This window comes from Bradysia coprophila, assembly GCF_014529535.1.
Source record: "Bradysia coprophila strain Holo2 chromosome X unlocalized genomic scaffold, BU_Bcop_v1 contig_173, whole genome shotgun sequence".
NCBI classification, from domain to species: domain Eukaryota; kingdom Metazoa; phylum Arthropoda; class Insecta; order Diptera; family Sciaridae; genus Bradysia; species Bradysia coprophila.
Window position 1 is genome coordinate 3,698,845 of NW_023503302.1, and position 17,084 is coordinate 3,715,928.

The 17,084-nt window shown below is 35.9% G+C and overlaps 1 protein-coding gene and 1 long non-coding RNA gene across 2 annotated transcripts in view; one reads left to right on the forward strand and one right to left on the reverse strand.

Annotated features, from left to right (window-relative positions):
- Window positions 1-1,046: 1,046 nt before the first annotated feature.
- Window positions 1,047-17,084, reverse strand: part of LOC119068210 — a 36,601-nt gene continuing 20,563 nt past the window's right edge. The window contains exon 3 of the long non-coding RNA XR_005086109.1: window positions 1,047-1,075. This is a non-coding gene — a long non-coding RNA (uncharacterized LOC119068210). The remainder of the gene's footprint in view (window positions 1,076-17,084) is intronic.
- LOC119068198 lies at window positions 3,440-4,758 on the forward strand. The gene is made up of 6 exons (XM_037171699.1): window positions 3,440-3,567; window positions 3,636-3,710; window positions 3,761-3,894; window positions 3,993-4,148; window positions 4,314-4,475; window positions 4,541-4,758. Exons 3-6 carry the CDS (start codon window positions 3,832-3,834, stop codon window positions 4,712-4,714), a joined length of 555 nt encoding a protein of 184 aa, XP_037027594.1. The 5' UTR covers window positions 3,440-3,567; window positions 3,636-3,710; window positions 3,761-3,831; the 3' UTR covers window positions 4,715-4,758.

Consider the following 17,084-nt stretch of genomic DNA (forward strand, 5'->3'; position numbering starts at 1 on the left):
GAAAATTTTCAAAATATCATCGTGATCATAGCTTTACGGACGTTTCAGGTGATTTTCTGTTATAAGATCCTGACTTTCAGTCGATGTAATGATAAAAGTTGGATATATGCGAGCGAAGCGAGCAAAGAATTTTTATTTGAAATAAAAAAGTCAAAAGTTTTTGCACCCACCTGCCTCTCCCCTAGCTACGGGCCTGCTACTACTTAACAATCGCAAGCTCACTCGTGTGTTTTTGAGCAATTTGCTTTGGTAGTTGTTTTTAGACAATTGAAGTTGACTTCACTTTCGGCTCATGTAATGAATTACTATCGCATCATCCAATTTCTTGAAAATATTTCGATGAAAAGGAGTTATAGACCCGATATTATTGTTGAAGTGGTTGCCATGTATGAAATGTTAGTAGGCTCCAAATGTAGCACAGTCTGTGAAAATACGCAACTTAGAAGTTGAACATATAATGCTTTGTTCAACATACAAGTTAGTTATACAAGAGAATGATAGACAGTAATTATCGCTTTTAACCTGCATGTGATTATAGTAAGTTTCATTGAAAAATGCTTTCATTCTTTACCTGTCGTCTTAGAAAAATTCACACTGGTTTAGGAGACCTATGTATTTTAATAAATATCTGTTCATCGGATTTTTCATATTGTAGTTAGCAGATACCTACCAAAACGAACGACATCTTTTCTAATATATATCTAGTAATATACAATTAGGACAATAAATATCAGTATAGGGAGTTGAAAACAAGTCGTACAACTCTTCTGCCTGTAATCCTAAGTTTTTAAAGTTCGTACCCCGACAGTAGCAGTTTATTAAAACATTTCTTGTGAGGGAGTAAAATACGTGCGTATTTAATACTTTACATTAAGTAATTACTGCAGTAATGAGATCTTATTATCAGGAGGGTAGATGTGCTTGAAATAATAATCTTGGTCAACTTTTAATGATCAACCAACCTCAAATATGGATAAGAAAGACGTTTTCATTTATTAGCAGTGAATCTAACCGGTAAAAAATTGGTACGAAATTTACCAGTAAATATTTTTACCGGTAAATTTCATACAATTTTCTTACCGGTTCGATCACTATTTATCAGAGAAAATTATGGAATTTCGGAATATCAAATTTAGTCTGAAATTAATAGTTCGAAGTATTAAATGTCTTCGCAGTAGACGGCCTATCCAAAGTGTCTAGTCCTCGGTAGACTTTATGATCGCTTAATTGAAATTGTCAAGTATATCGAATGAACAATTAGATCTGGCAGTTGCTGTTTGTATCGAAATTGTTTGCATCGGAAAATCGAATGTTTGTATGGTATTGGTATGGTAACAAAAGATTTTCTCCTATATTTCGGAAATGTGTATCAAAAGTACATGTTACACGGATGGAGATTCCGCACTTCTATTACCAATTTAATCTTTCGAATTCGCCAAAGTGGAAAAAAATATATAATTTAAGTCTTCAATGCAACATTCGAAAATAAAATTCACTTTATGGCCACATTATATAAAAGGTATACATGTATCTATATCTCCATATCCCGAGAGTTAGAAAACTACTGACTAGAATCCAGATGAAAATAAATTTTCTCACTAAGCTTCATTTTTTTGTATATGTAACAAGATATGCTCGTATGTACACATATATACACGCCGGCTCATACTGCTTATACGTTTCTCTGTATGTGCCAAACATATAATCCATCCTTTCTCAAACCAAAACTACTCTTTTCAAGTGCATTTAAGTTTAAATTATGGACCGGAAAATACAGCATTTAATGTATGTATTATGTGAATAAATATAGTAAACTCTAAGAGGATATGTGAAATGCGGAATGTGGGATATGTGTAATGGATTATTGAATTTCTTCGTTGTGCATAATCCATTAGATCGAAATCTATAAGTAAATACCGTCTTAACATACACTAAGAGAGTTGTAAAGAAGAAGAAAAAAATGTTACTAGAATTCTCCAGTTTACTCCGCATCCTTTTGATATGTTTTGTCATCCACTTAATGTCTACATAGTGGTCAGTATACCATGTTAGAAAATTTTTGGGAAACGATTGGATTTGCGTTGCCATTTGGAATTTGATCGGATTAGGTAATTATTCCAATTATAGATTGGACGTTGATAGCATTTACGCAAGCTTTGTCGAAGAAATTTTGTCTGCACTTTTGGATCATTTTGAATTAATCAGAATCGTGGGTAACAATAAAATTACTGAAACAGCTACATATGATATGTTTTAAGAAAGTGCTCATTAAAATGTGCAATTGTGGGAAATTTTTCGTTTATAAGTTTTGGCCAAAAGCCAATCTTACTTGAGCTGTCGAAATCAAAAGAAATGTAAAATGGATATATCGTACTAACAGTCTCCACTTTGTTGTAGTGAGATTCATAATCAAATTTAAAACTCATTGAACTTACCAGTGCACTGTTGCAATTAAAAACCATATCGAAAATCCAACATCCATCGCTGAAGTTAATTCTGTTTTGTAGAAACACTTAAGACTTAACAACAACAAAATTTCACACTGAGTATGGCCATTTGAGAAAGGTTAGCATAAAGTACATTTATTACCAGTAATGACAATTTGAGTTCTACCGGGGTAGGGTAATCTCGCACACCACACAATTTCATGGTGTGCGAGATTCACCTCTAACTGGTGAATCTCGCACAGTCATGACTTTTCGTTACATGTCGTAAAAGGACGCATACTATGATCGCGTGTGCGAGATTCCCCGACACCGTTCTACCAACGCACTTCAAGCAAAAGTGCTATTTATGACAGCTGCCAAATAGAGTTCTTTTTGTATGAAATTTTAGCCCCACTCTTTTTACAGTGTAAAATTTTGTATGAAGTACTGTCAAGCTTCAGTACCCTATTCATAGTACCAATTTGGCTTGAAGTGCGTTGGTTCTACATATAGTAAACTTCTTCATGCCAGAGGTTATCGCTTATATTTGGCATAGGTATTAATGACATAATCTTATGGTATACGACATATACAATGTCTATTTAAGGTAAATCAAACGATAACGGAATAAGGCAACAAAAGTAACTGAGTGTATCAGCTAGTATTATATCCAAGAAACAAATTCTTTACAAATTGCTAACACCTTCAATATATATTCGTGACAATTGATGATAAAATTCCTACAAATATGAAAATCTAATGCACGCACGCGACCATATAAGTCCATAATTACTATCATTAATTACTTAATCGAAAAATCTTAATTCTCTCTAATGTTTTGTTCGCCAGTGGGAAACTAATAATTACGAAACATCAAAACAATAAAAAAATGTGGCAAGTAAAGTGAAATCCAGTTACCAACAATTTCGTTTTTTCTTGCCAAAGTTCTAATCATAGAAGTAGTCTATAAATCTAAAACACTACTGCACAATCATATAAATACTCCGGTTTCACGCCCAACAAGTTAAAAACTGTAGAAAATTTCCCACGTTAAATACGAAACTTTTTTAATCTCGTCTGTGACATTGTGTAACCGCATAAAGATTCATAAATAAATTTCACTTCTCTTTGTATTTTGGAGGTGAGACTGTACGACGCAGGAGAGAGTGTGTGGGCGGGCATTTCATAATATTAAACACATTTTTGCAGATTATACACACTGGCAGCAGGAAGAAGGAAAAAAATTTCGAGGATTTTATAGAACGTCAGATAAAAAGCTTAAAAGTGAGAAACAGAGTTTTGTGATTTCACAGGTTTTTCATGTTTGGCTTTAGGTACATATATAACAAACCATCCTTTTTACGGGATAAAAAAAGTGTGAAAGGAAATCTGGAAGAGCAAAAAAATGAACGTGTTATTGTGTTACGTATTCTCGAGTTTTTGTATCGTAATTGTAGCCAGCGGACGGGTACGTACATAATTTTAAAAGCTTTTGTTTGTTATCCTGTTCCATAGAAAATTAATTGAAATTTTGATATTTTTTGCGCTCGTGTTCGTTGTTGATAGCTTCAAGTTACAATGAATGGACCACTTGAGCCGTGTCCGGGTTCTGAGAATCAGAAACTTATATTGGACGATTTAAAGTTTATGCAACGATCGTCCGACAATTTTACTTTGAACGGAAAGTTTGTCATTACGGAAACCATAAATGGGCCAATTAGCGTAAGTCCAATGCCGTTCAATGAATACATCCGGTTTTTTAAAGCACCACCTCCCTTTAAATGTGAACGTTGCTACAAATTACTAAAATCTCAGATAAATTTAAATTCGAGAGCTGATCGCAAAGAAAATTTCTGAACAAAAAAATTCGCCATTGTTTCTTTAAAGCTGCAAATTCTTTCAAAGAAATACGAACGCGGTATATGGGTGAACAGCTTGCTCAATCAGAATATTAATGACTTATGTACGGAAATGGAGAAGAAAGACCGTGCCGAGTGGTATAAAATGTTCGATGAATGGACCGACAACAAGAAGTGTCCCTTAATTCAGGTGGCATTCGCTTTTTTCTTTTGTTTCAAATGAAATCGTTCAATCGAGGGAAATTTTCATTTCAGAAAGAAGGCGAATTTAAAGATTTTCCTACTTATAACAGCAAAACGGCGCCAAAGACAATACCACCAAACTTTTATGGGAAATACAAAACTGAAGGCCGTTTCTATCAATATGTAGATGAAGAGAGGGTTGAAATGGCCTGTTACATTGTTGAATTCGAGATGGCTAATGTTTGAAAATAAAAGCAAAGTTTATTAACAATCATCTTGGTTTGTAATCTCCAAAAATGTTGTGTTGGATTCTCTAGTGAATAAAGACATGCCAACCACTTTTTCATGGTTTTTGATTCTGGTTTCTTCATACGTAAGTATCTCTTACTATTTATGATGACCATTGCCGAAGATTGTTAGGTACCTATATGGATCAGGGTTTAGGGTCTGTCCGTTTGGGACTATCAACAGAAACTTAAAATTGGCAATGTGCTTTATTTACAGTATTTAGCATTGATTTACTTTGGTAAATGATCACAGATATCGACAGTTGTCACAGTTAATGAGATTGTAGGATTTCCGCTCGACAATCACTTAACTTAATTTTAAGTCTTTAGGTCTCTCTCTATATGTTGGCCTATAAACCACTAGTCTTACGTCGACTTCTAATTATAAGCGATAGCCATAATCTTTTCAATGTTAAGTGTCATTTGCATTATTTCCATAACAATTCCATCCATTCATCAATTTTCCGATTTTTTTGTAATATTCTGAAAATGTGTAAAATGAAAAGAGTTTACCCAAAGTATGCATGCAAAATGGCAGCACATAGACACAAAATCTCCAGCTTATTTCGCTCAACTTTGCATAATACCAGAAAAAAATGGTAAAGAAACAAAACTGACGATCAAAACGTGCTCAACTCTCAATATGTATATATGCAATGAATTTCAAATTTTCTTATATTCAGGAACATATGTGAAGTTTGCGAAGAATATGCTTTTGGTGTTTGGAAAACAAATTAGTCGATGTACTGTACACGCTTTAGCAAAATAGTGTATGTATAAAGGACAAGCATAATTTATAAACAAAAGCCAAAATGTTACATCACAACGTCGGAACGAATTGAAAAAGAAATTACAGAGTTTCGCTATATAAACGATTAATGAAATAATACAAATGGAATCAATGAAAAACGGCTTTCGGGCTTGTGGCTGGCATAGTTCATTCACAAGATAAAAATTACTCGTTACCCAGTCATTACCGCTTCCAAAGCTACGGGGATTATAGTATATTGAACGAGATGCGGTTTTATTTGCATGCAACTCCGTGTTAACATGAGTTTGTAATATCTTAACGAGTTTTATGAGCTTTTTTATTCAGATGAATTCTTTCGAAAAGAACCTAGCTTCGTCAGAGGTGGAAACACATTGCTTGTTTGTTATGCATCCATAAATTCTAGATCAACACCATACCACCCAACTAAGTACACATAAAAATCAAAGAACACTTTTGGAAATTGATTATTCACTCTAACGGCTTTATGGATGTGTAGCAAGCAAACACACAGCGTATTTTCATCTCCGACGATGAAAAATACACGCCACAGCTCGCAGCTTTGCAAACATATATAGAGGGATCTAGTACTAAATATTACCGGAAAGAATACCTCCGCACAAAAATGCTTCAGGGGTAGCCCAGTCCGGATAGGGAAGTGTTTACCGTTGAATTTGAAAAATGTGGATGCAGTGGGAGGTGCGGGAAAACAGGAAAAGTATATACTTCAAAGATGTTGAAACATTTTTGATTAGTGACAATCACAATCTAGAATTATCAGTTATGATCCGTTTCAGCGATGGCCGATTCTTAATATTTTTCTTAGTTCAAGGATAAATGAAATTATAGTTTAATTCAACCATAAGGAATTCATCCCATGCTATCAGAGATTGTCAGAGATTGCTAATATTCTTTGGCACTACAAAAGAAATCGTGTCGTGCTGACACAAATATTTGCTGTTGGCACAGATTATTGTGTTACTACGAAAAAATTGAACGAACTTCAAAAATTTACTGTCTCTACATTTGTAGTACTGGACCTGTGTCACACCTTCTAACTAACTAGCAGGCATAATCCACTGCAAATTGTCTGACCCGGAAGAAATTTTCTGATGTATATATAAATAGAACGTCTTTCTCTGCACGAGTTTTTCACAAAAGTTATAGAGCAAACATTCATAAATCATATGTCCGGTAATGATGCCACATTTGAACGGAAAACTGAATTAAAAATTTGCCTTAAGAGGATTACAAGTATGTTTGATTTTCAAGTGTGCTCCTTCATAGATTGGACATTATCGCTCGCATGTAACATTTCCAATAAGGGCAGAATATTTATACACTCTGAAGCGGAATATCCCGAATAAACAAATATTTGAAAGAATGGGAGTCTGTGCGCTTTAATAGATAAAATATTTTCTTATCTTCCGTAAAACAGGAGTTTGGCAAAGCAATGAAACTTTGCAGACCCCCTATCCCCACAGAGTTTTTGCCGTTGCTTCACTTATACGAAAGCGTAGCAATATTCGGAGTAAAAAGATATTAAATAACCAACATATCCGATCCACATATTGAACAGATTTATCTGTTTTGGAATCTATTGATATGGACGTTGGAAATAGTGCTTTTGGTGCCAGTAAGTAAACATTGTTTACATTTCTGACAACCCATACGAACCTTATTTTTCATTATATATATATATACATCGTAAAAGCACTCTCCGTTTCTCCATACTTGATGCTGGTATACATAACCATTCTGTTTGTACAATTGGCCAATATAATATGGATTTGAAATGAAAATTTATTCAAATAAAGTTGATTAACTATTCATTGAGTTTCCTCAACATAAATTCGATTCGGCATCGATAAGAAGACATAAGTTGATATAAATTCAATTTTATAACCCCACAATTTTGATATCATAAAAGCTCTTTAACAATCATAAAGATATCATTTATCAAAATAACCCTTCTAAAACATTCATTAGACGTTATCATCACCGTAGTTAATAGCATTTCAATGAATAATCAATTAATGGGATTTCAATACGATGCGATTATATGCTTATATAAATTCTGTACGTAACATAGTTTCATGTGATAGGTTCATTCTCCTTATTTATTCAAAATTTGTAAATTGCGGCATAGCGGGAGTTTGTTTAAGTCAGTGCCGTAACTATTTATGTGTTAGGATGAGATGCGTGAACACTTCCGAAGCACTAAAACGTTCTAGAGTTCATCATTATCACTTGACACTGACGGATGGACACATTCTGAGCGATTGTTCTCTTCTTACACCCTTCTCTTGGCTTAACTTCTTCGGGTATCACGAACTCCGTGATAAAAACAGCGTTGGATCGAAAGCAAAAATTATACACGGAAGCAGAGAGCAAAAGGCAAGAAATGTGGCTTCCTTCTATTGTCTTTGCACTAAGATTTCCTAAAAAACCCTGTCTAAAATCTGAACTGATCTAAAGCGGAATAGACTGTTTAAGTTGAGGGAAAAAGACGAGTTTACCCGGGAAATCAATAGATTTCCACCTTCGGTATCGGTATGTGTTTTCTTATGGGCATGTAATTGAAGTGAACACTCCAAAAAATAATTTGAGGGGGAGCTCTTGCTGCCCCCTTATATACCTTCAAATTTAAAACCGAAGTTTTAACGTGTGCCAACATCTCTCGTTTATGCTCAAAACAAACGAGGCATTGAAAACGTGTTTTGGTCCTATTTTTCATGACGAAATTTTCGAAACTGTCAAATGAAGTTAGAACTTTTTCTATTCAAAATCGCGACTGATGCATCTGTCAATGAAAACTAGGACCAAAACACGTTTCCAATGCCTCGTTTGTTTTGAGCATTATGCTGAAAACAAACGAGGCATTCAAAACGTGTTTTGGTCCTTGTTTTCATGACGAAATTGTCGCAACTGTCAAATAAATTTAGAAATTTCTCTATCGAATATTGCGATTGCTGCATTTGTCAATGAAAACTAGGACCAAAACACGTTTTCAATGTCTCGTTTGTTTTCAGCATTAGGGTGCTAGTGCTTTTAGAACAAGTACGATGGTTTGTCTTTGTTTACTTGACAGTTGTCGTGTTGAACAAAAGAATTGTTTTTCTCCGTTTTCTTCACATGCCTTTTGATTTAACTGTTAAGAAAACGGAGGTAAAACGGTGCCGGTCACTTTGCATTTAGTACCCAAGACATGAAGGCATAACTTCCCATTCCGTTTTTTTAAAAACAAACAAAGTGACAGTTCAAATGAGAGAAGTTCTATTTCCTCCCCACACGGCAGAGAAAGTGCTGCACTAATCTGACTAAAAATGTAATTCCATCAATAGTATACAACATTTTCTACTAGAGGGCGACGTAAATTCAGTGTAAACGGGTACTTTTGTTCGGAGAATAGTTCGGAGAATAATTGTTTGAATTTACAAATACAAAGCAACATTATGGGACAGGCGTCTGGTGGAATGTCTGACAATCCGGATCATGTTTGTTTCTGCCCAGTTAAAGAAAATGACAAGAATGCGCAAAACATAGACACGAAAAATTGGACATTATGCAAGGGATGTAACAAGTATTTTCATCAATTATGTACTTTAATGCGTGAAGAAAAAAATAACAAGGAGAGTTGGTATTGCATAGACTGCGAGTGTCAGGAGTTGTCTGGTTTGTGTTTGACTGAGGATGGGAATGGTAAATCAGGCCGATGACGTATTGGTAGGAAGTGTAAAGAGAGGCCTAAAGATAGTACCGGGGTATACTTAGAAGAGGATGATGTAGATAAAGTATCATGTGATGTGTGTGGATTTTTGGCTAAAAATAGTCGTGGTCTGAGCATTCACATGAGGGTGCATAAGCGTGTTAGTGTTGAGGATGCCACTGTCCAAACCACTGTCCCTGTAGATAGTGAAAGTGGTTGTGCTGACTCTTCTGTGAAACCTGATATTTCGACGGTTTTGCAAGAGTTTGGATTGCTGCTTAATCAGTGTAGGTTATCGGTTCCTTTGACGCGTGTGATACAAAAGTCTGTTAGAACTGTTGTTTGTCAGGAACTAACTAAGGTGATTCAGGATTTAGTGATGAAGAATGACGTTGATTCTTGGATGAGGTTGATTGCGTTTCCGTTTATTGTTCTGGGTAGTAAGTCTAAGGGAACTGATGGGGTTAATGTGATTAGGTCTAATCTGAAGGTTTTCAAAGATTGTGTCAATGTTAATGATACGTTGAATAATGTTTTGGAAACTAAAGGGAATTCCTTCAAGATCAAGGAATCTGTGGATAAAGACAGTGTTGTTGTTAAGGCGGCTGCTAGAAAAGTTAGCGAGGGAGATATTAGTGGTGCGATTAGAGTTTTATGCTCTAACGAGTCTGTGGCTCCTCAGACGATTGAGACGGCAGTGAAGTTACGGGCTAAGCACCCTGAGGATACGGGTGGGATTTTTGAAGAAGTGAAAGTGGATATTGATTTTTTGCGGCCGAGGCATTTAAAAGATCTTATATCTTTTACTTGTGGCGATTCGGCGAGTCATCTGCTTAAAGCTGTTTCTTCTTTGGTGGATGTGATTAGGTCGGTTAAGGTAGAAAAAGATGTTGCGAAATTTTTTTTTGGTGCTTCTTTGACTGCCCTCAGTAAGGGAGAAGCAGATGTAAGACCAATAGCGGTTGGTCTTGTTTGGAGGCGTATGGCGGGAAAGATATCGAATTTTAAGGTTAGGGAATCTTTGGTTGAGAAGCTGAAACCAATTCAGTTTGGTTACGGTATTCAGGGAGGAGCGGAGGCTTTAGTTCATTCAGTGCGTAAGTTTTGTAAAGCTGATCATGATAGGCCGATGGCTCTTGTTAAGCTTGATTTTGAGAATGCGTTCAATATGCTGTTTAGGAAGTTTATGTTAGGTGAAGTGCGGGATGTTTGCCCTGAGCTGTTTCCTTTGCTGCAACAAGCGTATAGGCTCGTGTCGAATATGTACTTTGTTGGTGATCCTCTATTGTCTCAGAGAGGATTTCAGCAGGGAGATCCGTTAGATCCGCCAGGTTTTTGTATAGGTATCATGAAGATGACGCATGCTCTTTTGTCTCGGTTTAATGGTTGGTATTTGGATGACGGTACTATAGGTGATGAGTTGTCTGTAGTGTTAGATGATATTCAGAAAGTTTTGTCTTTTTGTGAGGTGTCAGGTTTGCGGCTTAATGCTAAGAAGTGCGAGGTTTTCTTTATCAATGCGACTGATGATGAAGAAGCTCGTATGTATGCTGAGATATCAGCTTTGTTGCCAGGTATTAAGAAGGTGGATGAGTCTACCCTTGAGTTGTTAGGCTCGCCGGTGTTTGAGACAGGTTTAGAGAGGATGTTTTCGTCTAAGGTTGAATCAATCAAATTGATGTGTGATCGATTGAAGTTGATGGACGTACATCCTGCTTTGTGTGTTTTTAGGAAATCTTTGAGCAGTTGTAGGTTCAGTTATTTGATGCGCGCTTCTAGAGCTTACTTGCTTCCGGATAAGCTGAGGTCTGTTGACAAAGTTTTTAGGTCAGCTTTGGAGTCGATTACTAATAATAGGGTAGAAGGCCTTTCTTGGGATCAAGCGTCGCTTCCATTGTCTTTCGGAGGTATGGGTATTAGAAAAGTTGAGGATTTAGCAATACCGGCCTACTTGTCGTCAGTCTTTTCTTCATCAGATTTGTGTGACGTGATTCTTCAAAGATTTGATTTACGAGTAATTGATGAACAGATTGTACAATTAATTAATGAAATTCCTCAAGAATTTGTTCCAGAAAACGATACTCTTAAAAAGGAACAAAAGAATTGGGACATCCCGAAGATCAAAAATCAATTTAATGAATTGTTTGAAAATGGTGACCTGAAAACTCGTGCTAGACTGCTTGCATCATCGACTAAAGAATCTTCAAAGTGGTTGCAAGTGATCCCATCGAGTCAATTAGGATTACTACTGGATAACAATTCTGCTAGAATTGCTGTTGGTCTTCGATTAGGCACTCAAATATGTGAGGAACATAAATGTCTTTGCGGTAAAACAGTCGAAAAAGATGGATTGCATGGTTTATCTTGTGTGAAATGCGCAGAAGGAAAATACGTTAGACATGATATTATGAATAACATATTCGCTTATGCTTTCTCTAGTGCAGGTGTTCCAAATATAGTACAGCCTCCAGGTATTTCAAGAGATGATGGTAAAAGACCTGACGGTATGACTTTGATACCATGGAGTCATGGGAGATCACTCTTGTGGGATGTTACCGTCCGGGATACCATGGCTGCATCATATATTAATGATTCATCAAAGAAAGCACGGTCCATTGCTGAAAAAGCAGAGAGACATAAGCATAACCATTACGTTTCTTTGAAACAAAACTATTTGCTAACCCCACTTGCTTTCGAGACTTTAGGTAGCATGGGTCCGGAAACGAAGAAATTTATTGATAAATTGGGCTCTTTAATGAAAAAGGCAACGGGTGAGGTAAAATCAAAAGAATACCTTCTGCAAAGAATTTCCATCGCAATTCAACGTGGTAACGCTGCTTGTATTTTGGGAACATTGGGGAAGAAGAAGATCGATGATATTTATTTACTGTAGTTTTTAATTTTTGAGAAAAGATCGATGTTTTACCGGCTGCGCCATAATTGTGAGCAGTCTTTTTTGTCGCATTTAAAATAAAATAGTTATTTACGTATCTATTGTGGACGGTAAATTTCGGGCAATTTCGCGAGTTGTACAGATGCTTAAACAACTTTTTATGCTAAGGGTCTAAATTTCGAGAAAAATTCTGAAATTTATGGCCAAGGTATGAAAACAACTTTTCATGCAAAGTAAGTATTCTTAAAAAGTGATGGGGAAACTCATTATTGATTATGCTTGTTCATCTTTTATGCAAGTGCCATACCTACTTATTAGCATTTACGCAAAAATAAGATATAAATTTAAACTATAATTCGATTCAATTTCAATTCGACTTTTTGTTTCAACAAACACAATATCTAATGTTTCTTACCCCAATAATGTAAAAATGTCGTTTCTTTTCGCGCTGTTGCTCCATTAAACATAATGGTCGACCGGCGTTGTGCTCTGTGTCATGACACTACAATAAGAGAAAATGACCAACACTTTGAAATAGCTTGTGAACTGTTTGCGACGATAAAAGTATGACATAAAAAAATATCGGAAATAATTTTCAATTTTCATCTTGAGAAAAGTTAAAAATATATGAAATTGAAAGTAACAAATTACCGGAAGTTTGTTGTTGCCACAGTTTTGCGAAATTGCACAATTTATAGTCGGGAAATTGAGCCCGTGAGGCGATATTTTTCTTCATATATTTCTCTGAAAACTTACAATTGTTATGCCAATCTCTACAACAGATCTGAAACAAAGAAAATCAGTAGGTATAGTGCAGGGTAAACTGAACCGAATATCGTGAAAATTTCTCATGATCGTGATGCAGCTAAAAAAGCTTTCAAACAAAATCGTTATCGTCGATGCGATGGACAAATTATTAGACAATTATTGTCTAAGGCGTATTCAGAAGGTTAAATCCTGTCGAAATGCAGACCTCCACCCTGACAAGTAAATGATTCTCTCGTTTGTGTCGGAGCGTATGTGTATAGAGTATACGGCACTGAAAGTGGTGATGGAATTAATCTCTATCATGACTTACAATATAGGCAATTTGCGTACGCTGATATTTTCAAAGTTGGGATGGACCAATAATTAAATTGACGTTTTAAACACACAGAATTTTTTCTATTCAAAAGTAACGCTGCTTTATACGCTTCGTCTAACTATAAAGAGTTCAAAATGTTAACATGATAGCTTGACCTATTCCCCTATTCGTACAGTTTTGTTTAATTTACCTTTTAGTTAACAGTTGAAAGTTCACTGCAACGATGAGGCTAGCTATGAAGAGCATTTTACAACGAACAAACATTATTTCAAACTCATGTCAAACAGTGCAATGTGAAGTGCTTTTTGATATATAAGAGTTATTGCATGAATAGAACATATTGAAAGCAGGTTGCATGCCACATACAAATCATCAATGCATTGGATTTAATAGAAAAAAAGCTTTCTGTCAATATCAGATGCAGACCATCATTATCACTATGAACTTTGAATATATCGTCATTCTTACTCATTTGCGTTCATCGATGTTTTCATGAGGGAAAGGCAATAACTCTATACAAGCAATATATTGGCACTATAGTAGTGCGTTTTAGAGATGTTAGACTAAAAATGAAAATTGTGCAACACTGGAAATTCAACAGATTCGGCCAAGGCTGAAAACACACGGACAATTTAGCGTTGGTGACATTGACAATTATGCTGAGTTTTACATTGTAATCAGATATTCACCATAGGCGAAACAATGGAAAATGCAACATAATTGTCGATGCCATCAATGCAAAATTGCTCGTGTGTTTTTGGGCTGAGATATGATCTGTAATATTTTGTTATTTCCCGCTCGATTTTGGAGCATCGTCCTGAATTATTTTTTGTTTAACTAATGCGTGGATCACACGTCAAAATGAAACAAATGAGCTGATCCACAGATCAGTTAAATTTAATTAGTTTACACTCTCCGTATGAAAGGTATGAAACCTCCATATTGTTTGAAGTTGTTAATAAACTAAGACCATCAGTGGGGATAAAAGTTGAAAGTTAAGTTTTTCGAGCCGAAGAGGTCAATAAAAACACGAACACGCGAATTTTTGTTTGTATGTAATAGAAACGTCAAATCTTGTCATGTTCAAAAATTCTTTGAAATTCCGCTTATCTTAGCATCTATTTCAGTATTTCTGACTTATGAGACAATTTTATGTGAGGGCTGGAGTTACTGCCAACTTACGCTTCGGAAAATTTCGTTTAGGGCCTTAAAAATTTGAAAATTAGTCAACTAATTCAATTTTGTCGTACAAAAATTCATACGTTCCTCGGGTAACTCCAGACTTCCCATTATGGCCAGTGCGGCACTGTATCAAGTGTTTACTAGCATATTATAATCATATTTTCTACGTTGGCCACTTACCGGAAGGATTTGGAAATATGTCGAATATTTCGTATTCGTGAATTTGTGAAAAAATTCCTTCCTGTTAGTGGCCAACGAACAAAATATGATTATAAACACTTGATACAGTGTCGCACTGGCCATACTGGGAAGTCTGGAGATGCCCGAGAAACATGTGATTTTTTACATGACAAAATTGAATTAGTTGTTTTTTTTTTTCAAATTTTATAGGCCCTAAACTCCAGCCCTGACTTAAAATTGTCTCATACGTCAGAAAAATTGAAATAGACGCAAAGAAAAGCTCAATTTTAAAATTGAAGCTCAACGAAAGTCGTGTCGCGGTAGGTGTATGGTGTTATGGATAGTAGAGATCACTACCTACCCAACGACACCCATATCGCCCAAGTCTATCATTGTAGTTTTTTTTTATACACTCTACAAAAGTTGGAATTTGTTCCCTCTAAAATAGCTACTGCACCACATACACGAAAAACTTCGAAATTTTTTAAAGGCCAACGTATGCCTCCTCAACACCTCTACCAATGACCATAATTTCAGGTAAATGCGTTACGTATTGTTGGTGATATGCAACAAAAACTATTCTGGCCACCTTACTGCAGATCATTTTTTCATGATTTCTGGCGTGAAAACATAATTTCTTCGAGGATTTTTTGTTGTTGCAAATAACTCAGGAAGGTCCACTGAAGCATTTAACGCATAGCTTTTAAAAATCGCCGATGGCTTGTTTTTTAGTTGGTCGAAGTTTAGGCAAATTGACTCTTAAGGTTATAATTCCACAACAGTACCAAGAGACTGTTCCATTTTACTTATTCGTAGGCATTTCAGCTTAAAGTTGCTTAAATTTATAGGCATTTCTGCTTCTTGGATTTGTAGGCATTACGCCACCCTTTTAGTACCTTAAATTTGTAGGCATTTCAGCTGTGTTAATTTGATTTTTCGAGTCTTCAAAGATCTTTTCAGAGTTTTTAGTCTAATAGCCTCGCGCTGTGGGTGAGTTTTACTGTTACATTTAGTCCGTTGCTAAATCGTAACGTAGAAAAACCCGGCGCTGTCCTTTCTATTTGTGTAGTGCTAATGTTAGAAATAGTCCGTTGCGCAATTGTAACGTTAAAAAGCACTTCGCATATGTCAGAGTCGCGGATGTTTGCAAAATTTATGCAATCAACCTTAATATGGTGAATCTGTTCATGATGTGTCTGATATATTCTTTAAAAAATTATTTTGTTGAGACTATTTGTCAAACGTTAGACACCCATGTAGATTATGATTTTCAGTTCTTGGAATCCACTTCCATGCTCCGAGAATAGAGAAACTAAGAACATATTCTTAGTTGGATGGACCTCTCTAATAGAACTCTGGCAAACTGCATTGAAATTCTTTTGGAACGAGGATTCTGCCTGTGGCGAGCATTCTCTCATCTACAGACCACCTTCCTCAGACGGACGGGCACTATGACCATTTAAATCGAAAGGAAGAAAACACCGAGGAATTGCGCTGTGGGCCGTGCTAACACTTCTCCCAGTGCCAGTGAAGTGCTTAGGTGATCTTCTCTTTGATTTTGGTTTTCGTTAGTTCTAATGTTCCTTTGGCCATGACTTTTATAAGTGTTAGTGTCAGTGTTTTCCGTTTGTTTGATTTTCAGTTTCAGTTTTAGTGAGAGTGTTTGTGAAGTTTCCTGTTGTGAGTTTTTGTGCAAAAGTGAATGGATGGGTGAATAGATCCGTGCGTGAGCCGATGGGTTAAGGTTTGAATTTGTTATTTCATTAAAGTATTGATTTCTGTTCTTTTTTTAGGTTTCATTTGTTTGCTTGATTTTTTACAAAAAGTTTACCTCTACCGTAGAACGCACATAGTTTCAAAAGTATTCATACATTGTCGTCCCTGATGAGATCCCCCAATGTGTTTGCTTTCACTTTATAATTCACGGGAATTATAACGATGAACTGTGAAACTTTTGAAACTAGCGGGACGAAACGGTGTCTCTAGGTACTTTAGGGATAACGCGACTTAGACAATTTGATTTTGATCGGTTTAACGTAATTATGACTCGACGGCGACAGAGATTTGGCCTTTTTGTGCTGTTTTCGGATTTATCAAAGTGCATCAGACGAATGGCTCGCGATTAGTATAATAGCTTCGCGCTGTGGGATAGTGCTAATGTTAGAAATAGTCCGTTGCGCAATCGTAACGTTAAAAAGCACTTCGCATATGTCAGAGTCACGGATGTTTGCAAAAGAATCATAAAACTTACTGACATATTTCTGGAGAAATGGAGAAAAATTTAGACCACAACCAGATCTACATTTTTCTCCATTTGGCCAAAAATAAGCCATCATGGCTTCATGGTGAAAAATCGTTTTAAAGAATGTCTTGGCCAGAAATATGTCAGTAAGTCTTATGATTCTTTATGCAATCAACCTTAATATATGGTGAATCTGTTCATGATGTGTCTGAAATTTCTCTTTTTCAGCCTTCTTATTGTTGCTTAAATCAGCCAGCACCTTAATTGTGC

What these genes read in the sequence shown, in the direction of transcription:
- LOC119068198 (XM_037171699.1), top strand. Translation starts at nt 3,832, where the DNA reads ATGAACGTGTTATTGTGTTACGTATTCTCGAGTTTTTGTATCGTAATT. An exon ending in TAATTGTAGCCAGCGGACGG is followed by an intron (nt 3,895 to 3,992) that starts GTACGTACATAA and finishes CGTTGTTGATAG; the next exon opens with CTTCAAGTTACAATGAATGG. An exon ending in AGAAGTGTCCCTTAATTCAG is followed by an intron (nt 4,476 to 4,540) that starts GTGGCATTCGCT and finishes TTTTCATTTCAG; the next exon opens with AAAGAAGGCGAATTTAAAGA.